The 22,601-nt window shown below is 42.1% G+C and overlaps 1 protein-coding gene across 1 annotated transcript; it reads right to left on the minus strand.

The window, feature by feature from the left end:
* Nucleotides 1–4,473: 4,473 nt before the first annotated feature.
* Nucleotides 4,474–12,879, minus strand: spmip7 (sperm microtubule inner protein 7; the record flags this gene model as incomplete). Its single annotated transcript, XM_079280646.1, has 7 exons — nucleotides 4,474–4,588; nucleotides 6,217–6,321; nucleotides 6,547–6,654; nucleotides 8,540–8,764; nucleotides 9,172–9,254; nucleotides 11,313–11,470; nucleotides 12,453–12,879. 7 exons carry the CDS (start codon nucleotides 12,877–12,879, stop codon nucleotides 4,474–4,476), a joined length of 1,221 nt encoding a protein of 406 aa, XP_079136772.1.
* Nucleotides 12,880–22,601: the final 9,722 nt, after the last annotated feature.

Here is a 22,601-nt window from a genome sequence, read left to right on the forward strand (position 1 = left end):
AAAATAACTCATTATTGTCTCACATTAATATCTGGCGATTTGGTTCTCTGCTGTAATTATTGTATAATTCAAATTACTGATGCACTCTAAGCATATACTAGTTTTTCCCCTCTATGCTGATTAAGTTGCAATAGTTTGTACTCAATTTCCCAGAATAAACTGTGGTTATACTCTGTGAATTTGCCTTCCACTCTTTTCTGTGTTTGTGACCCCCCCCCCCCCCAGTATCCCACTGTGCCCAGTCCCCGCAGAGCACCCTTATCTCAGGAGAGGCCATGTGTGTGTGTGCTGGATAGCTGAGTCACCTTTCGCAGGAGGCTGCCCTTATCTCCTAAGAAGCACAACATTCAGGCAGTTGGTTGCAAAAGGAGGAACTTTGGGCAGGAGCACTGTGGCCTACTGTGTCTTCACGGCCGCATCACGGATTGCAGCAACGCTCGCCGACTTCCTCACAGCCCGGCGCTGCATTTCTCTATAAAAAAGGTCAGAGGCTGCATGCGGGCTTTGTTGGACGCACGACGCAGGTGCGAAGAAAAAGCTGCAGGTCAGGACGAAGGACGAGGGAATGCTGGGACTGAAATGTGACTCGTGCGCTATCAGCGAACGCAGAGGGGTCCGATCATGACTGTGGTCTTCCATGCCCCGGAGATAATGTCCCGTCCCAGTGACACAGCAGCTTCACTCCTTCACATGCAGTCAAGATTTTAGAGAAGTTGCCGCAGAGGTGGGATCCAACACTCACCGCTGGCTGAGTTGCTGATCATCCTCCTAACGTCTGCTTTCTACAAAACACAGATGGTATTATTCAAGTGGGTATGCCGGCAAATTGATGGAAATTTCCGCAGAGGGCTTCAAGGTTTCACAAGATGACTAAATTCAAATCAAACTAAACACAGCCCTCTGCTCCTCCAGGTTAATCCACAACCTGAAGCGAGCCATGTTGCTGTAATTAATGTCATTACCTGGCAAGTCTCAAAACATCATCAGGCAATGTAGCCGCTCGACTACCGAACAATAGGCTCCGGCTGCTTCTTATTTCATGGATCTTTAAGCAGTATTCACTGTTTCACATTTGGAAGCACGGGCAGCATGTAACCCTTAATTGGTTTCAACACCTTAATAAGTAAAAGGCGTTCAAGACTGATAATCACATTAAATAGTCCAATTCATCTAAAAAGTCAATTGCAAAGTGAAAAACTCTCTTTCTTTAGGAATGCATTATGCTGCGAGGATGTCAGAGTAAATTAAATTCCCCTCTGCACACTAAAGCATCTATTTCCTTATGGTAATTATCTGCTGGAGTAGACGTGTCACTAGAAGGAGTCAGGCATGCTTGACATTTAGCCTTTTTATGGAGCGGCGATGAGTCAAAATTAAGATGAGGAAGAGGAAATTAATCTCCAGCCCAGGCAGGCATTGAGAGATCCTGGAGGATAGCGGCTGAATCAATCACGATGTTTGTGAGCCTGTTTTCAAAAGGAGCCAGTGATGAGATTCAGACCACAGGCTGGAAAATCTGAGGAGGAGGAGGAGGAGGAGGAGGAGGAGGAGGAGGAGGGCGCTTATAGCAAATAGAGTTGTGATTTCCATGAGGAGGTTTAAGACGTTTTATTGGTTTTAAATACAACAGCACAAACGTGCAAACTTGGCTGCGATGCTAAGTTTAAAGAAACAATTCGACATTTTGAGTAATGAAGTTTTGAAATGTAAAACAAGGCATCAATAGGATAAAAAGTGTTGAGTTGAAAGTAGTGAGGAGTAGAAACGGGCCGCCCTGATTCATTGTTATTACACAGAAACAAGTGTGTTTTGCAAGTAACAGCATTAAACGTCTTTGGTACAGGATTTCCTTGGAAGAAAAGGGAATATTTGGAACATGAATTTCAGCATTATAATATGGTAGTTACCATTTTTGACTTCCAAGAATGGTCACGTGATTTTGAAGGTGTTACGCATGTAATACTGTGAAAACATCAGCCCAGAATACCTCATTATTATCGAGTCGTTTTAATCTCACCGCATTACCATTTTTTATCCAAAGCTTGCACTGATCAAAACGTTTTATTGTTAGCAGGTTACCTTATTGTTACCGAAATATGATGATTTTGCCTTGTTGCGATCTTTAAATGTTTCCCCATTATCACCCTTTGTTTGGCCCCTTTTTACCCTGTTATATACATTTCAGTCTAATATTACCCATTGCTAATACCTAGTAATTACCTGGTTATTTCTTTGGTAATTACACGGCATTACATAATTATTACCTAATTATTATCAACCTATTAACCACTATTACCATGTTATTACAGAGCTGTAATGTGAAGTGCTACCGAATGGTTTTCTGCTGCTGGGCAGATTTTGTTACATTCACACCGAGCCAGGTTAGCCGTTTCCCTGATTCCAGTCTTTAAGCAAAGCCTCCCTGACTGTTGTCTGGCAGTAGCGTCATATAAAGCACGCTGATACTGCTGTTACTATTTAAACATCTTCAAACGTCCGAAACAGGTGAAATAATGATCACTAATCAGTTTGAAAATGCTTAAGTTTACAGTAGCCGAGTCCGATCCGTCCATCACTTAACATAGTGAACATTGAATGCTGGCCTTCTCAGTCAAGTTTGTCCACCACATTAATTGGTTACTAGACGTCAATCACCATCTGAGCTGTTTGCTGATATCAGGCCAAAAGGAAGAGTGCACGCTCTAGATCTACTGGATTCACTACAGTGCAAACAACACGATCAATCTTAACAAATCTACAGGGTATGTTGGTGTGATTTATAACTCTGAACTGTTGAAGGGGTTGTTTCAAATCTTTTAAACATGAAGTGAATTGTTGTCCAGTAACACATTGCCATAAAGTGTTACAGTAACGTGAGCACTATTTTTCAGTAAAGGGTAGTAGCCTATATGGGTTTGCAGTTGGAAATTCAGCTGCTACGTTTCAGTTATCAAACCCAGCGACGCTGCGTTACTTTGACTTTGGGAGTCGACTTGTGTGCGGTCTTACCGGGAGTTTGACGGAGGGTTGATATCAGTTCTGCACTCAGTCCAGGACATGTTAGCGTGACGCAGGGCCTGGAGGTACACGGGGAGGCAGTTAGCGTCTGTCAAAAGAGGGGAAAATGGGACTCCCGGTAACTCCAAAGTTATTGTATTTAAACGTGTGTTCTTAGCTGGCTTGCTAACATTGCTCATTAGCCTTGGGAGTCTTCTGGGTTTGTTCAGAGCTGGAAGGTGTGTGAGGCCTGTGGCCTCTAAACAAAGGCAGACTGCTAAAAACAATGTATTGTTTTTAATTACTACATATGGTAACCACAGAATATGTGTCGAGGATTTCAAGTTGTTAAAGTCACCTCTTTACGCAGCTGAACTGAATAACAAATTAAAAAAAGTAACAAATAATGTTGAATAATGTTTATTGTTTGTATTGTTGAGTAACTAGTTGAGTAATTTAATTACCTTTTCAATGCGTAATATGTAATGAGTCATTTGTAATGACTTTTAATTAAAAAAATGAACCCTGGTGATGACTAATAAAAGATGCTATTGAGCTGCATTGTGGGAAATGTAGGATCTGACACATTTGGAGTCTGGACCATATCTAGACTAAAACTCATGGTATTTCGGCCTCAGCTGCTTCAAATCTGACCTGTTTTAAAAATAAATATTCTCTTGTGACTCCCCAAAACCTGTATTGAAAGGCAATACTTAATCATTGAAGTGCCCCTTTAATGACAAGCTGTGTAAGGTAATTGAGATGTGGTTTAGAATTGCGATGCATCGGTGATCACGCAATCTTAAGCCCTCACAAAAATCACCAGCGTGTTCAAGTAGAAATCCTTGTGCAATGTAAATCTAAACAAAATATAGATGAAGATAAACAGGAAAACCAGCTCATCCCTATTTCCTGTCTAAGCGTGAAGCTGCACAAACCACAGACATGAAGCTGTAGCTGGCAGACACTTCACAATAACGTCAATTTGCATGACAGTCACATCTAGAGAAAAACCAGCAGCTCAAATTATGTGTGCAGGGTAAACTGCAGACTGTATGTAATATGTACTTTCTGACCAAATTAGTGCATAAAATCCTTACTTCCCTCAATATTTTCTGTTTGGTCCCTCTCTTTGCCCTTCATGAACCACAAAGTGTGTGGGCTCATATACACACACACACACACACACGCACACACGCACACACGCACACACACACACACGCACACACACAATGAGCTAGTGAGCGAGTCAGTGAGAGAGCGAATGTTTAAGAGGACAATGCGAGAGCTCACTACCCGGAGTTAGAAAACCACTCATCTAAATCAGGGAAATTATGATAATGTGGCATCTCATTATTCTCCAACTCACTCCGAATCAGTCACTGACATCACATCATTATAGACATATTCATACAAACAGATTGGATGGCATAAAAAGGGAAGCCGACACCTTCAAAACTTTCTCATCGGCTTTGTCTACTGCCTCCTCGCGTGCTTGCGTGTGACAGGAAGCGCAGGTCTCAGGAAGGGGTTGCAGGGGGTCACGGTGGTCACCATTCGAGACAGGGGCGCCGCATGGCCAAAGGTAGGGCTGTGAAGATATCACCATTTTAAGTCAGGAAATTATCATTTATTCTGGATCACGTAAAAATGAAACACCAAATGACTGAGACTACAGGCTGATACTTAAAAAACACCCACACGCACTTGTGTAATGAGCGAGCTTTGGCAAGCAAAAATCCAGAGGTCGTCTGACCGTTGCTGCAGACAGTTAATCAATCCAAGTGCTTGTCTTTTTTTCTGTTTTGGGGAAAAAATATGGGAGGCCAGCCTAATCAGCAGAGGAAACAGATCTCAGAGGCTGTCGGGCACCAGGAAAATGGATCTAGGTTGTGAAAAACCACGATTACCACGAGCTGCTCTGGATTCAGCCATCTGGAGATGCCTGCTCCAAAAGCCGGTAAAGTTCGCTCAACTGGGGCCCAACTAGGAAACAGGTTTACGCCTCCTTAACAGACAGACAGCACTCCCAGAGCGGAGGGATGTTTGCTCTACACAGTGAGCTGTGTTAAAAGTACTCGCATTCTTATTCATTGTACACTGACATCATCACTGTTAAGCTGACACCTTTCTTTTTTTGTTTACATTTTCTGAAAGGAAATATTTTCCACTGCTCTTGATGCCATTGAATAAAATCGGAACGCTTGCTGTGAAGTCTCCTCTACGCACGAATGTTATTTTGCCCTCAAATTAACCTTCTTGTCATTTTCAGGCCCAGTTTTCCAAGACTTCCAATTTCCTTCCTGTCTGTCTTCGGGAACGACATCCATTGTTTTTAATCACTGGACATTTTCAATTACTGGAGCCTTTATCAACTGACTTCATTAACTTGTATCTCATCGGCCCACTCATCCAAAAAAAAGGAACACATGTAGCTGATGAAAATGGCAAAAGTGATGTCAGTCAAATACATACAGGCACGAGCTAAACATCTAACAATTCTGAATGAAATGCAAAAATGGATCATTTATTATTTATTATATTAACTAAATGAATTGTTTGTTTTGCATGCCCATCTGCAAATAAAACTGTAGGTATTACAAATATTTATAAAAATGTATAATATTTAAAAAGAAAAAACAGACACCATGTATTTGTCTTCATTTGACTGAATTTGTTCTGTTATATGTGCCTCAGGTGATTCAGAATCAATGTTCCTTGGTGAGGATTGTCAAGAAGGTTTTGCTCTTTATAAAACGACTACTTGGCTGAGTCTTTTAGCACTACATACGAATGAAATACTTGCTAAAAAAATGTATCAAACACTTTAAATTATTCATTTACTGAGTACAACCCACTGTAGTCTTGGTATTAATGATGCTTAATCTGAGCTGTGTTTCATTGATAAATGAATAGCAGTAAAATATGAGCACATCTGTGTGCTGAAGTCAGACTGTAACCTGAGGCACGGTGTCGGTGGAGTGCATTAGATCGCCCTCCAGTGGATATTTCTGAGCATTGATGTCCAATGTATTAAAATGAATGTGTATTGAGGATATGAGTCGAGCTGGGAGAAGAATTTATTTTCTTTTTTTTTTTTTACAGATTCATCAAATAATTGCGAGCAATGAATAAAGCAGTGTTTGCTTTGAGTCCTTGTCAGGTAATGGTTTATTTTTCTGCCTAAGGGGCCTCATAAAAGTCACTGTGAAAACTCACCCGGAGGAGCCTGCAGGACTGGAGACAGCTGGGACTGAGACTGCAGCATCAGCAGCAGAGTTTGCATAAGCAGCCTTGCCCGTATATCCAGGGATGGTGGTTCGCCTGGCACAAATCACAAGTTTACACATTATTTATCCGAATCTGTTACAGGAGAATGAACATCGCCATGTGAGAGGAATCTCAAAAGGTATAAGCGGTTTTAGAATGTGCTTAAGTCATCCAGGGTGTAATAATAAAATAAAAACATGTCAAGTGCAAAATAAATCTCATGCTGAATTAATGGAGCTCTTGAGGTCCTCGGTGAATGCGAGTGCGTGTGTGTCTTACCGAGCTGTAGGCACGTATGGGGGCACGATGCTCCTCTTCAGGGTCAGAGGGTGAAAGTCTCCATCCATGTCGTCGATGTTGTGCATGTTCTCAGAGCCGATCGTACCACTGCACACACACATAACAAAACCCACGCACAGCGGTCAGCTCCAGAGACACTGACGATCAATATCATGAAGTGAAATGTGTAAGACATCAGCGGTGACCTCATACTCACGTGTACAGAGGGATTTGACCTGACCTCGGACACCCACTGCAGCTGGAAGGAGGCGAGAGAGAGAGAGAGACGTTGCTTTAAAGCCAGTGATCATCTTCATTTAATGCTCTTGAGACAGGAGAGGCTGGTAGTTGGAAACTTACAATGATACGGGCTTCCTGGCATCATTCCTCGAGCGAAGCTGCTGCCTGCTCCACTCCGCTCCAATCGACTTGGAAAGGACAGTAACAGCAGATCTTTTAGCAGAATGCATCAGACACCTTCATTAAGACACCGACACCGTGTAAACACACACACACACTCACACACATAGTTTGATAAACGGTACATGCAGGATTTCATCAGCAGTAAATTATTATCACACGGATTTGAAGACGTTAAAGGATGAGTCTGGTTATGTTGTCGATTTTTTCTTATTTCTAACAAATAGAAAGACCAAAACCAACAATGTGTCCCTCTGTACTCTGGCACTTCTGGCTTCTTGGCTCTCAGCCCATTGTTCCCACTGAACATGTAAATCTTTAATATATTCAATCTAAAGTCACAAATATATTGGGAGAAAATAACAGTTTGTTTTTTATTCTAACCATGGATGGTGAAAGCAGCCATACAGCCAATGACAGTCAGAGAGGAGGGCCAGAGCAACAGAGTGGATTCAAGAAAGCGGCTCACTGAGACCAATAAAAACATCTCAAAATATTGATGGCAATAAGAAATACTGAAAAATATTACGAGACTTGTACTTTATCTGCCTGCTTCAGTTTTTATGCTGCATTTAACATTGTGGGCCAACAGGTTAAAAACTGACCAGAAAATGTGCTGCATTGTTTTAAAGGGCCAGTGTGTTTCATTTCAGGCGACATATTGGCAGAAATGGAATATAATATTAATTTCTATGTTTAGTGAATAATGAAACTAAGAGTTGTTGTTTTTTTGTTAGCATTGAGTGCCATGCATATCTACAAAGTGAGCGGGTCTTCTTCGCGGAGTCCGCTATATTTCTACAGTAACCCAGGAGGGACAAACCAAACACTGCTTTTGCACCCGACTGCTCACGTTACCGCAGTATTGGAAAGGGAGACGTGAACGCAGGGGAATTCAGTTGGTTGCAGTCTGCAATCACACCGCTAGATGTCGCCAAATCCTAAATACTGTCCCTTTAAAGGTGGAGTCAGTGATTCTGGAGCAAGATCGTTGATATCTAAACTCAACACCCAAAGAAATAAAACAAAAATGTACCGTCCCTCCCGCTCCCACTGCCTTTATCTTTTTCAACATTTATAGCCTTTCCCTGTTGCTGATTGGTTGGAATAGCGTTGTGGTGCTCGGTGTGATTCTCATTTGCAGAGCCAGGGCTCGCTCGCTCGCTCACACACACACACACACACACACACACACACACACACACACACACACACACACACACACACACACACACACACACACACACACACACACACACACACACACACACACACACACACACACACACACACACACACACACACACACACACACACACACACACACACGACAGCTAGCCCCCCCGTGTGTCATGATATGCAAAATAACAGTTTGTTTTTTATTCTAACCATAATTACATTCAGGTTACACAATTAGATTGATTTTTCTTAATAGTAAGTAACTTCCTTGAAAACCACCCACTGCTTAATTACTCCAGCACAGCAGTTCTACTCTGTGGAGGATTTTGTCTCAGTCATGTTATAGTTGCATAAAAATCTAATTTCCTTCAGTCAGCTGTGGGCGAGTTTAAACCTCCAGGAGCCCACAGCTGCAGAGAAGGAAAACCACTGAGCTCCGGCCTTGGCAGGGTTGGTCACCGTTCGTTCTCCATGGCTCACCTGCCACAGCTGAGGTCGACTCTCGTAGCGCCTCGATGAGGTAAACTCACTCACTGGGTCGGCCATTTTCTCCAGGGTTGTGTCTGGTGCCTTCAAGCGCCGGGGTAACTTTGAATCCCAATTAACTTCCTCATAACTCCTGCAAGGGAACGAAAAAATACCAGTAAACATCGGAGCCGAGTGCCTTGAGTGAAATTGATGAACTCAAAAGTTATTCGTTTTAATTTGAATTTTTAAACAGCCCCCTTCGTTACACCAAGTATATTACACGGCTTATTAACTGGGGAGCCAAGTCTTCCCAGAGACTTTGAGCAAGGCCACAGTCCAGCTACATGATTATATTGAGCAGGAATGAACACAACAAGAGGACACACCGCTCCCCGACGACATCACCGGAGCACACAAATCAAACCTGCTCACTCTCAAAGACCCACAAGGCAAAATGACACTGTGCGTGGACTGCACATAATGATTCATGTGGGAGGTGAGCTTTGTTTAGCTTCAGTATTATGGAGAGGAGACTACTAAAAATCAGTGTGTTCTGACCTCTGTGTTGCAGAAGTGTATCTGAAGCGCTGAACTGCCAGTGAGTTGTGTCTCCACGGCCTCAGATGAGAAGAGAAGACATCCTGAAAAAACAAAAAACCAACAGTATTCTTAGTTATATTATATTGTCAGTGGTTTTATTTTGTGTCTATCTCAAGGATGAGGCAGCAATGCCAAAAGAGAAAGGAGATTAAGATGCAAGAGGCTAATTGGTCACGACTTAGTGTTGATATTTTACTGTATTTTACTCTATTTTCCTCCCTTTCTTCATGTTGGACATAAACACTATTATTTTACATAAAGGTAATGTATTTGATTATTAATATGTGTATTTTTATTTTTATTTTTTAAACCTGCATCATATTAAAAACCCATGTACATGAGGTACATCCCTCCATTCACTTAAAATGTCATATAGGTAGACCATAGTTTTTAGTATTAGTATCATATCAGCCTAATGATCTCTCAGAGGACCTCTGATTCTTGTAGTTCTGTAACTGTAGCAAATCCAGATGTTGAGATGTTTACCTAAAAGACGACAACATAGGATATTGAACCATTGAATCAAGAGGTCAACGGCATCAAGTATTCGGGAATATTTGTATCAAATTGTACATATCAGGATCTTGTCTAAACGACTACAAAACAAAAGTAAAAACAAAACTCCTGACATCCTCTCTTGGTTGAATCTGAGTCAATCAGATAATGTGATGTGTTTACGCGTACAGCCAGCAGCGTCTTCAACACTCCTCCCACGTCTCGAACCGCTTAAATACAGATATGAATCAAGCCTCCATTCACCAGACAACACTTTAAGCTCTTCACTCCAGCCGAGTGCTGCAAAGCTTCTTCTAAACCATAATAATGTACATCAGGATAATCATGATTACTTAAAAAAGGAGACTCAGAAACAAAATAATAAAGCGTGATTATGTACTCAGAGTGAACACCTGCTTACATGACAGTGGGCTAATGTGATGCTTTATCATGTGTGGTGAGACTAAAAGGATATGTTTATGGATTACTCTTTCACACTTAATGTTTGTTTTGTGACGGCTAAGTGACTAATTGACCAGGCAGCTGATGAAACGACATTACTATTGTTTCATAGAAACCAAGCAAGCATTAATTTTTGCAAATTTGCCACGTCACTGCAGTCGATTGAATGGATGAATAAGTGTGTATGTGCTCAGAAGCAGGAAAAAAACAAGTAAGATTAAAACAAGGATCTGTTGGGAGTCCATGTAGTAAACACATGCTGTTATGCAAACGACTTGTAGATAACCCAATTCAGTCATCACCCACCTGAAGTCCAGTGTGTTTATCAGGGTATCTGCTGTGCGACATCGCTTTAGTTGACGTCATCAGTGAGTGTGGTTGAATATCAACTGGATCAGTCGAACCTTAGGATGAAACAACAACTATTGAGTATCTGGGACACATGTCAAATTGTGTACTTTATGCACAGTACTAACTGCTCTCAAGGCTTGGGGAAAAAATCAACCATGTATATTGATCCTTCTTCCTCCGACTCTGTGACTTGTGTATGAATCCCACAGCCTTAGAGTAACCACCGGGAACAGAGAAGACAGCAGACTACAAATGTCAGTTTATATAATAATAATACAGGGTTTGCTTGGTAAGAAACACGAAAAGCAACTACCACTCTTGTCACCCATTAGGGTCATCCCTGTTCCCAGGGTCCCCATTGCAAGAGATTAGTATCAGCTGTCTTCTTGAATGAACAAAGTGAGATGGATGTTTAAATTTTGAATGGTGCAAATCCATTCAGCCAATGTGGAGATAGCAATGTTTGAAGTATGTCTGCATCTGCAATTTTGATGGCATAGGTTGCGAGAAGTAGAACATCTGTAGACTATAAGCTGTAGGTGGTTGATTTTGACTTATCGACCAAGGGAAACATACATTTTTTTATTTGACAAAAAAGCATTGCTGAGCCATTTTGACATGTCATAGCAAGGTAAACACAGGTGTAATTGATTACATAAATTACGGTCCCACTCAATTTATTGTGTCACAGCCTTCCAGTGAACACGTAAAAAATGGCTGCTGTGAAAAGGCCTCATGCAGATGTTGGGGGTATTTCTATTGCATGCGACGCGGCTCGCAGCTAGTGATACCGGCAGAGCTAACGGCGTGTACCCGTCCCGAGGAGGAACCAGAGGATGGACGCTGTCGGTCGTAGCGGCAAAATCAGCTGAAACCGGATATGAGCGCATTGCAGCGCGGCGGCTGGGAGCTAGCTTGTGTGGGAGGCTTATATGCACGAGAGCCAGCCCTGATATGTCAACAAAGAAAGTTGAAACTTGGATAACAGCACACTGAGTGGGAGAGCGACTTCCTTTTTTGCACAGGTAGCCATTACTCTCTATATCTTTACATAGCTAATCGTTGTTCGTCACTATATGAATGCTCTGAATGTGGCTATTGATCTGAGGATCAAACAGTGGGAACACGGACATACGCCCCGCCCCCTTGATTACCACCTGCAAGGTCCAAATCCTCAGATAAACTTTCTTGGATATTTAGTAAATATTTACATCTGTGAAACTACAATAAAAGCACAAATGAAACGCAGAATTAAACCAATATAAACAGAAACAATAAACATTTATGGTAACTGAAGATGCTGTAACTTACTAGCTAACAGCTAATGTTATGCTAACTATCAATTAGCTTAACTTGAGACTCAATTATCAACACACTACACAGCAATTGTATTCTGCTTACACCATCTAATATTTAATAAAATAAAGTACTTACGTAATAACAGCGTCCATGGTAACAATGTAAAAATATATATTTAAGCAGGAGAAGCAGTCGCCCTGTGTTCACAGCCGTGCTTCATAAATAATGTGCCTCCTATAACACTACTGCTGTCGAATGACCAGCAGGGGGCACTGCAGTACCCAAAGTCTTATTTAACAGATTTAAATGCACACAAACAGACAGCAGAAAAATAAAGGCAATACAACTAGATTATGTCAAAGTCCCACTATAACCAATACAGGTAAAAGTGTAAAAATTATGAAAAATGAATGAGTTGCCAACTAATTTTCTGTCGATGGGCTCTAGTCTACTTTCAGTTTGCGTGTTGGGGCCCTGGGGCAGTTCTCCTGTAGGTAAGCCAGCTTTGACTACTAGATACAGTGTCCAACATGCACAGGATTTGATATACATCACGGTTGGCAATGCATACATGTATTAATATCAATGGTGTTATTTGAAGCAAATATAGATATAATCTCTGCTTATTTTACCACTGAGTCTTGCCCTCAAGACTGCATCGGGGATCCTCCTGGAGTTCCAGGCTTTGTCTTCTCTCAAGTCGACACAGATACCAGAGTGGTTTGGATCCGTTGGTGGCCTCTCTCTGAAACCTGGAGGCACCCACAGAGCAGAGGCCTCATGCTGAGGATCTATGAATCTCTGTCGACCTCTGAGCCCCAGGTCCACCTCAGCTCCGGCACTCAGCTGACCGCAGCAAGGGTCCAGCAGCGGGACGTCGTCTCGTAATGGAGCCAGCTTGACATGCTCAGCGGGCGGGTGACATCTAGCAAAAGGTGAGTCAGCACGTCCAGTTTCCAGTCCATCTCCACCGCCAGCACCGTACAGGCTGGAGTTCAGCCGTCTGATGGCATGCAGCTCTGCAGAAAACTGCTTGTAGGGATCCAAAACGGCTGCCATTATTGCCTGGAGAGAAACTCACAGTGTGTGTGTGTGTCTTATACATGTGTGTGTGTGGTTGACAGAGCACGTCATAGATGTGCTATCAGGCCTAATGATGCAGTAAGCACTGGTTGCCCAGAGACCGTCTTTGTTTGCTGCTCAGATCAAATTACTGATATGCAGAGAAGCAACATGACCTGCTGTCTGTGGAGGTGTGTAGCTCCACATACCTTAGCACAACATTTATGTGTGAATGTTTATTCTGTATTTGTTATAATGATGGAGATCAAGGATCTAATAAACATCCCCCGAGTATCTATTCTGGATGCCATAGCCCAATAATTCAGGGTGAACATTTGTGACAAATAATGTTTCCTCCGAGCTGCTGATTCTGGCAACTCACAACAATTTATCACTCGGACCAAATCAAAGTGTTTTGTTAGACGTCAGGGATGCCTATTGTCCCTTACTGCGCTCTAATGTGTTTTGGTGGCAAATAACAATGAGAAGGCTCGGCCCCGCCTCAGGGTTTACTGATCTGACCCTCCCGAGAGAATGCTACATTACTTCTTGTGATGCGTTATGAATTGAATATTTTCTTGACGAAGAAAAAGATTGTTTCTATAGAAGATAGCAGTTGTCTGCTTTTCCCCCAAAAGACCACTAGATGGAGCAATAGAGCCGGCGTTATCAGATGACAACACCATAAAACAGGCCTGTGTATGCCGTCCTGCCCCCCCCCCCATGAATTAAATGACAGTCCACAAATATCACAGAAAAAATACAAGTCCCTTTTGCAATATTATGATGATAAATTATACGATTAAAAATACTATTATAGCGCAACAAGGTGACCATAAAGCCAATGCTGAAGACCTCAGGCACATTTTACGTCCCTGAAGAAATATTAAAGATTTTTCTTCTGTGCATGCCGGCTAAACAACAGCCAGGAGTGGAGTTAGTCGACTTCAAATGCAAGCTGAGTTTTTAAATTTGACGGTAAACTAAATGAAAATTATGCAAATCACAGGCATGTAAAAAAGGTGTTTTTACAAACGCTGTAATCTAGCGAATGCACCGGCTTGGAAGAGCAGTCTTGTATTTACTGGAGCAAAAAAGCCTCGGTGCCTATTAATTAGTGTAGTGCAAATGTAAACATTCCACATAAATATACTGTTTAGGTGCACATATTAGAGATGCATATGCATATGAATTGTGAAAGCACCCTGGCAAGGTGGCGTTTTTCTTGGGAGAGGATCCATGTTAATGTGTCAGTGGCGGTGATGCTTGCTGATAGATGATTTTCACTCAGGCTGTCATTAGCAAATGACACCCAAGAGCGTTTTAAAAGGATGTGTTAAAAATAGCCGAATTAGAGTTATTCTGATAACTGAGTGGTGAATATGCCCGACTCCCACACAATGTTCCTCCACAAAAGGAGAGCACAAATGACACTTGTGAGATCTTATGTGAGCTCCCCAGATAAAAAGAAAGGGGAAAAAGCATACCATTTGCATCAGTCTTATGTCTAATGAGCTCTGTGCTGATTTTACATTCACACATTTCTAACGGATGAGGTTATATAGGTCCAGGGGTCCACATGATTTATGATATTTGAAGTCCATTAATTGTTCCCATATCAGTAATTCCTCACTACAATATTATATTCACACAATGCTTTGTATCCCAATTATTTTTGGGAGTTTTATTTTTATGTTGTTTCATTTGGAATAGAAATACCAGCCTGACATGACTGTATGTTTCGCAGGAAATCAGATATTTCCGGATGAGGAGTCATTACCATCGGAGCAGCCCGTGTTACTGAATCCCGTGTTAGTAGTCAGCGTGTCTGCCATTCTCTAGACTCCTCCGCAGTCTCAGAAATTATTTAAGTCGCACATTTTACCCATGGCGCTAGGTCCCGTGCTACAGTGCGACAGCCATTCATTTGGGCAGGCTGCATTCATCTAAGGGAAACTGTTGCTCTAGATTAAGAGGCATTGTTGCTGCTGGTGCTGCTGCAGAGGGTCATCAAAGCAAAGTCACAGTTGTAGTCACAGTTGTAGTGTTGTGGCTGAAGACAATATGGGCTGATGTGCTCTGGGCAGGGCATTATTTTTGGTAATCAGACAACGGGGGCTGAGGGTGACCCGGCATGATGACACCTCGGGATCAGACAGGCATGGCCGGGAGGAGTTATGGCTACGGGGGAGGGGGGGGGGATCATCCAAGAGTGCAGAGGACGCTCCAAAAATGTAGACAGACAGCATCCTTCATTGCAAACTGTGCTAGGGAATCAAGTAAATAAACAGATGACAGGCAGCTATTATTGTTTGCAGTTGTTCATGTCATTTGTGTATCCAGTTTTGATGCATTAGGCGTCTGCAGATATCTTTGGGGCTATATCTCATGAAAGTCACACCCGCGTAAATCTGTCTCTTTGTATGCACGGTGTAGCCTACAATCCAGTTCATAACAAAGAACCTAATCCATGTCTGACGCTTAGCCTAATGCATACCACTTCTGGGATTATGTGCGTGTGTCTGGTAAACTGATGAAAATGCATGATCGCATTTATAGCATAAGGGTCTTAAGTCATAGCTCATGGGTCATATTCATCACACTGAAAAGGCAGTGAATTGATTAGCGCCCCGATGACCGTGCATGCATACGATTAGAGGACAAATTGGCCTGAGTGAACTCTCATGCCGTGTGCGGAACCCTCAACAGAGTGCAGAGATGAAGCCCCCCCGAGCGGCGGGGGTAGCCGTGTCCTCAGAGACTGGCCGAGGGCTTCATTGTGGTGCTGCTTCCCTGCCCTCGGTTGCTGCAGCTCTCCGCTTGTCACACTCACTTAGCTCAATGAAGTAATGAATATGCCGCTGTACATTTTTCATGAGGGTGGTGGGAGTGAAAAATCTGCTCCTTTTTATTATGCTTTTAATATGGAAGTTTTCACACACACACACACAATCTTCCCCCGCAAAGCATCCTCCGGGCTATCATGATGCCGCATGAGCATGATGTTTAATGTTAACTTTTCCCAGGGGAGAGTCGGCATAATGAAATGTCACTTTCTGTGATGAATATGTTGACAACAGCAGATATACAAGCAGCTATAAATAATCCTGAGTGAGTTGGGATAACAGTCCCTGTCTTCCTTGCAAAGAAGTACAACAGGAGATAACTGAGGGGGGGGGGGGCTGTTACTGTACAGTGAGTAACCCATTCAGGTCTCACATCATTACAGTAATTAATTAGATTACAAGGAAGAACACCCATGAGCTTCCAGAAATGGAGGACTATTAAGTCTGAAAGGGAGAAATAATGATCCAAAGATGAATGCAAATTAATGAACACAAGCGCTGTTTAAAAGACAAGCAAGTCACGCAAATGACAAAGGTTCCGCATGTTTGATCCCCAACCAGGGGTACTAATGCCGTTTCATGAGGTTTGTGAAAAGTTTATAGTGTCACGTATCAAACATTTAAATGAGTTGAAATAGCTTATTGTAATGGATGAACCGAAACAGTTAGCTGAAAGTCATGGAAAAACAGTAGAAAAATACATTTTTAGCTCAAACTAAAATGATGAAGGCGTACTTGAGCTTCTCTGATAAAGATGTGTGGTGGCATATGGGGGTCAGACTAAAAGGTTGGCCACCACCGTTTTAGATCATTTAGGGATTTCTTTGGGCTCTGTGGTGTGCCGTCAGGTGGCTTACGCCACTCCACGTATGTGCTGTTTGATCGGTGCGCAATAACACACCTCTGATTTTCAATTACAAATGAGACATTGCATTCGGTAAAGAAACACTGAGGGTAATGGACTTTCTCTGTTGCTCAGAAAGATGGACTTGTCCCCCGAGACCTTGGTTTCCATTATTAAACCGCCACCGTGTTGCCCACCTAGGCTGTTTCCATTCCCTCTGACCAAAGTGAAATTACCTGCTTTTCGATGCTAAAACGCAGTAAAGAAACCACAGAGTGGTGGCCCATGGTCTGAACCTCCATTTCCTCTCTGCCCACAGGGCTGTTTATGTTCTTTGGGAGGCGCAAAAAAAGCAGGGAAACTAGCTTGTTTGCATTGAGGTCTGTCTTCCCTATAGTTTTCATGTACAAAATATCCCATGGGAGTCTGCAGCAGCATGTGAGCCAGCGGCGAATACATTCACCGGGTAGTGTCACAGTATGTATCAAGACCTGGATGATGAATTACCATACAAGGGCCGTGAGAAAAAAAAGAATACCCCGGGATGAACGCTGTGTTGCAAATACAAACACTTGGTATTCCACAAGGCCGACACAAAAGCTGCTCGCTTTATGATAAGCTAACAATCCACAATACTATCTCACGTCTGACAGCAACTTATGCAGATGCGTGGCTCAGCAGCGCTCTGCTGAATTGAGCCCCCCCCCTTGAAAAGTGTTCAGCAAGCAGGTCACATTGGCGTAGGATGTCTGCTGTGGATGAAATGCTGAGACGCTGTCCTCCAAGATGCTCTTAAGCAGTATGACGCACCTACCTGGCCTACAACAACCTGTGATGGATAGGACCAGATTGAACCTGCAGTCACATATCTAGCGCATGTCATTTCGAGAAAATAGGGGATTTGCTTTCTCCCAGGCTTAGATTACCTCTTAATGCTAATACAAATACCAAGTTAGGTATCCTGTCCTTCTAAAACCCGGTAATCTAAGCATATCTGTCACTTTGTGAGATTTGCTCCCCAGGTGTATGACTGGGGAGACAATTCAACACTGCGGTGTCACCCTCATCTGGAGGCAAGCACGAGGCAGAGAGGTGAAATTGAAAATGTGAAAGTCTGGCGAATGGCAGAGGAGGAATGCTGGAGATATAATACCAAATCTATAAAGGACAATTTCAGGCCCGAGACTCTGGAGACTTAGGCGCTCAATCATGAAGTGATTCACTCAGATTGATCAAGGAGCGTCGTAATCACATGGCAATGTTACATGTGGCTCCGAGGATGACTCGCAGAACTGTCAAGAGATTCAAAGCTGGATTTAATGGATTTGGGGTGATGTGTTTAGAGACCCTTTCAGAAGGTACAAATAGAATTCTCAAAGCATTTTACCAGCATTTAGCAGCTGTCCAGTGAAATTATTGGTGAGAACAGTAGCGTTTGGGGGAATAAAAAGCAGAGAACAGAGGGCTAGGATTCACTCTGTAGTCTCGCAGCAGAAATTCAAAGGGCCCAGCTCTCTTACAGAAGAATTGCAAATCTACTCATGAACCGCGCCGTTGATAACAGCCCCATATTAAGCAGAAAGCCTAAATGCACTTACAGATAACAAGCCTTCTTTTATTTAAAGTGATTCCAGTTAAAAGCTCAGCACTCCCTCTGAAATTGAAATAAATTCTGCAAATGTGACATTAAATATTCATAAGCTTCAGCCGTCATCTCGCTCGTCCTGTTTGAAGATACGTCTGCAACAAAAAACAAAAGTCCTCTACATAGTTATTCACCTCTAATAAGTGAGACGCCCATGAAGGTGGATCAGCCCAGCATTGTGAGAAAGTGAATTCCTCGTGTAGCCGTGTTAGATGAGATTTAAGAGCTGCGTGAGCTGCTTTCTGAAGACTATTATAGATCAAAGGTCCCTAACACTGCCTGCTATAGATGCAGGCAGGTAAACTGCACTTTGACTCTTTGCTTATTTCCCTTTCTTCTGGGCTCATGTACCATTTTCACCCCTGTCAAATCATTGTCTGACAAAGCATTTAATGCATTTCATAAGATTGCAGACAGATCGGGCCGTCGACGCAGGCTTACACTCGTAAATGTGAACGCATGGAAAGAAAACCCTGTGCTCTCAAAACTTTAGATAATAGTTTGCACTGAAGTGTTTTGATCTAAAACCTCAATCACATGCCGTCTCTACTCTGAAGACAAACCAAAGCTGTAAAAATGTTCATATCAACTCTCGACATCTCACCGTGCTCTGCATTTTGCACCGCAGCGTGACATAACGTTGACTTATTATTGTTTCAGAAGACTCAATGGGGCTCTTCAAATTCCACTCAGTGCAATAAAGGACGTTTATCAGGTTTTGGAGAAATTGGAAATATCCATCATAGTATCTTCCCTCAAGCGTGTGTAGTTAACTAATTACATGGGTTTCAATAACTTACTGGCTGAGAAACGTATTAAAACAGGGACGACTGTGTCAGCGATCCAAAATGCTACATATTGATAAAAATATGGACAAAACTCCGTTCTCAGTTATTCGTCTGTCCTTCTCTGAGTACTTTCTCAGTCAGACGATCTTACATCCTGAAGTTTCATATATTTATACATATAATGCATACGTAACACATAATATTTGCGCACAAAATTAGTCGTGAAATGTTTCTGAAACTACTAACGGATCAAAATAGAAAGTGCAGTACAATATCGCTACATAACTTGCAAATTAAACAGAGTCAAATACTTAGAAGCGATATGAATGCAGTGTGATTTAATCTGAAGTTGATCCTTTCTTTGTCTTAGCCTCTCTGAGAGCTTCTCTGAGTCACTTAAAGTCAGCTTGTATGCTAAACGGACTTGCATTGATGAAGCTCCTTTCTAGTCTTCTGACCGCTCAAAGCGCTTTACTCTACTGCACACAGCTTGAAGCGCATTAATCCTGAAAAGAAACCCATAAAAGGTTTCCCTTCAACTGAAAAGATGACTTGAACGTGTTTTCTAAGACTTCTGCTTGATGTCGAACTATCCTGATAAATCTTTAATGTTTTTTTTTGTTGATAGCCTTAGGTTAGCATATAAGTTGAAATGTATAAAAACGCATGAATATAATGTTTCCAATTTAAACATTACTAGCAACGGTAACATAAATAGTATGAGAGTGAGACCCTATATTTTAACATCACACATGCTGATAGCTATAGTGCCAGCTGGCGTAATTTATTAAGCAACAAATGCAACCATGTCACAAAAGTTGTTTTCCTTTTGGCTGGTGAGATAAGATCGTTTGGCATTTCAATAAAATAGTATTTTTCTAGCTGAGTGCTTCACTATCACTCTCCAATGTGCCATTTCCTTTCAAAGGCAACTTTTTAATGTTCTTTTTAATGTTTTCCTTTATATGGTTACTTCGTGTTCTTTGTCATCTAAACCCAGACAAGTGGCATGCACAGTGAGAAAGTGCTTTGTTCCTTTATTCAAAATATTGGGTGTTCCCCAGTTCTTATTTAATTGATAATATTTTGGCGGTAAAATTGGCAGCAGGCACACTGAGACAATATTGATTAAATGTTAGTATTTACATGTTGAAAACATGCCTGTAGATTCAATATGTTTTTCAACCTCAACCATATCAACACAGTCTCCCACCCATTTGTGAAATAGTCACGAAATGCAATTTAGTGGTTTGGCGTACAGGGTAAACAAATTGTCAGGTTTATTTTCGTGACGCTCGGAATGAATTATTTTTCGGGACATTATGTTACAAAATAAAAGTTAGGTTTAGGCATCAAAACCACGGGACATAAGGTGTCCAACACCGGTCTCATGGCTGAAAGACCTGTTTGTTGGACCCGTCCCGCCCACCATGAGTGGTCTTTGTTGATATATTAAATACTGCGTGACGGGGGTGGGGGGGGGGGGCGTTCATGTACTCTGGATTACATTTCGTGACTGCCATATATGCTGTGCTTAGCAATGGCTGTTTGCCATTGGGCCGAGTCCTCTTTTAGCTGTCCTTGGGGCTCGTATTGTTATGTTAATGCTCTAATTCTGCCACTAAGTTATGTGACTGATCACAAAAATATATTCCTCATCATCACTTCAGCCACGTCTTTATTTTGCTGTCATCAATACCCTGCAGAATCAAGGACAGTGCTGATGTGACGCCAGCAGAAACAAACTTCCTCATCCTTTTGTCTGTGAGGATTTGTAATATGAGTGACACAAAATAAGGTCAAACAGGAAAACACATTACTGCTGACAAACGTGAAAAACAAAATAGGTTGCTAAAGCTTCTAGAGAAAACATTTCAGCGTTGCTTTTTCTAAAGAACTTTACACCAGAGATTGGTGTAACAAGACTGAAGCTCCATTTCTACTGGATTCATTTCTTCAGTGAAGATGGGAAGATTTTTACATCACCTGCCCTGGTCAGGGATATTAATCCTGCCAGGAGTGAGTACTTTGGTCGTTTTTCACCTCACAATAATTACAGCGACAATTTCCTACTGTTTTATAGTGAACTAGCTGGTCCTCTCGTAATTTAATTCCCGTCCGGAGCCACATTCTTGTATTTTTAAGTGGACTGAGTTTTGTCCTTGTACTTTTTAATCGGCTCAGTGTGAAATTGACTGAAGTGTAAAAGATGGAAGAGGTGGGAAATGTTTTGGCTAGCCCTACAGAATGTCCATGAGAGTGTACAACCATGCCAGCACCTCTGAGGCTATGCATCATCTCTGAAAATGCCGCGGCAAATTTCAGGCGTCATTTGGTAAAACTGACCTCGTATTAGGAATCCAAACAGTTATTCTCTCGTCTGAAAAACATGTTGAAACGTAATAAAAGCTTTTAGCCTGCCACCCAGATGCAGATGCAAGCAATGCATTGTGGGGCAGTAAGTTCAAGGGTCATAATATAGTATAATTTGTAGTATGAATGGTATGTTAGTGTGTGATTACGAACATGGCCACAGTGGAGGGGACGGTTTGCTCACATCACTCTTTAAGGTTCTTTCCATAATGTTGTCAGACACTTACCATCTTCACTGTTCCATTTGTCCTTGTGGTTCCAACAAGAGACAGTACTTCTGGAGGACATTTGAGCTCGTGCCTTTATCTTAGTGAGTTACTAAAAGTAAGCCGTGTGCTGACGAAGCTGTCAACTTTCTTTTGTAGGCAAAGAGTTCTGTGCTTCTCAAAATTGATGATGCTTTAATTTCAAATTACAAAGCTGGCCGATTGCTGTAGATGAATAATGAATTTCATCACTTACTGTAATATGAGCACACGATCTCATCTCATTGCAGCAGTGTGCATTGTCCAGAACAGGGCAGGAGCCTAATTACATAGTTACAGCATTGGGGAGACCGAGCGAATCTCTTATGGGTTTCTCCAACAGATGTGTCCAATTAATGGCCTGTCTTTGAAGGAGTTTAGATGCGTACCACTCTGGGAATTGTATTTCAAAGTAAAAGACCCGGCCTCGGTTGTGATGACTAGACTCTATAGAAAGTTTTAATCACCACTTTCTTTTATGCAGTCATACACAGAATTGATCTTGAATAACTGCGGGAATATGAACTGATCTGAAGCCAATTGTGAATGTTAATAGGGGTGATAGATACCATCCCTGGTCAGAGTCATTACTTCACTGGCTGAGACACAGCAGGTAAGCTGCTTTGGGCAATCAGACGTAAGGGAACATTATCTTGTAAAATGAAAGAATAGACACGACACTGCAGTAATTCCTCTAAATTGAAAGAAATTGAGTCGGGGAGGCACTTGGTATTGAGGACTGGTGAATGGGAGCGAAAAATCCCACAATTATTTACCGCCTGTATGCACGAGCACAAGTCCTGTTTTCTATGAACGAATGAGGTTTTGGTTTGAGAGGAACTTTACAGTCGTAGAAGCAGAGGAGTTAAGGCTGTCCAGAGAACCTTAATGGATCTGTGCCGCCGCTCCCCCACTGCTCTGAGAGAAGCCTGCTACACAGCATGTACGTGCATTTAGGCTTATTTACCTCGATCCAGC

Source organism: Melanostigma gelatinosum (assembly GCF_949748355.1).
Source record: "Melanostigma gelatinosum genome assembly, chromosome: 12".
Taxonomy (NCBI): Eukaryota; Metazoa; Chordata; class Actinopteri; order Perciformes; family Zoarcidae; genus Melanostigma; species Melanostigma gelatinosum.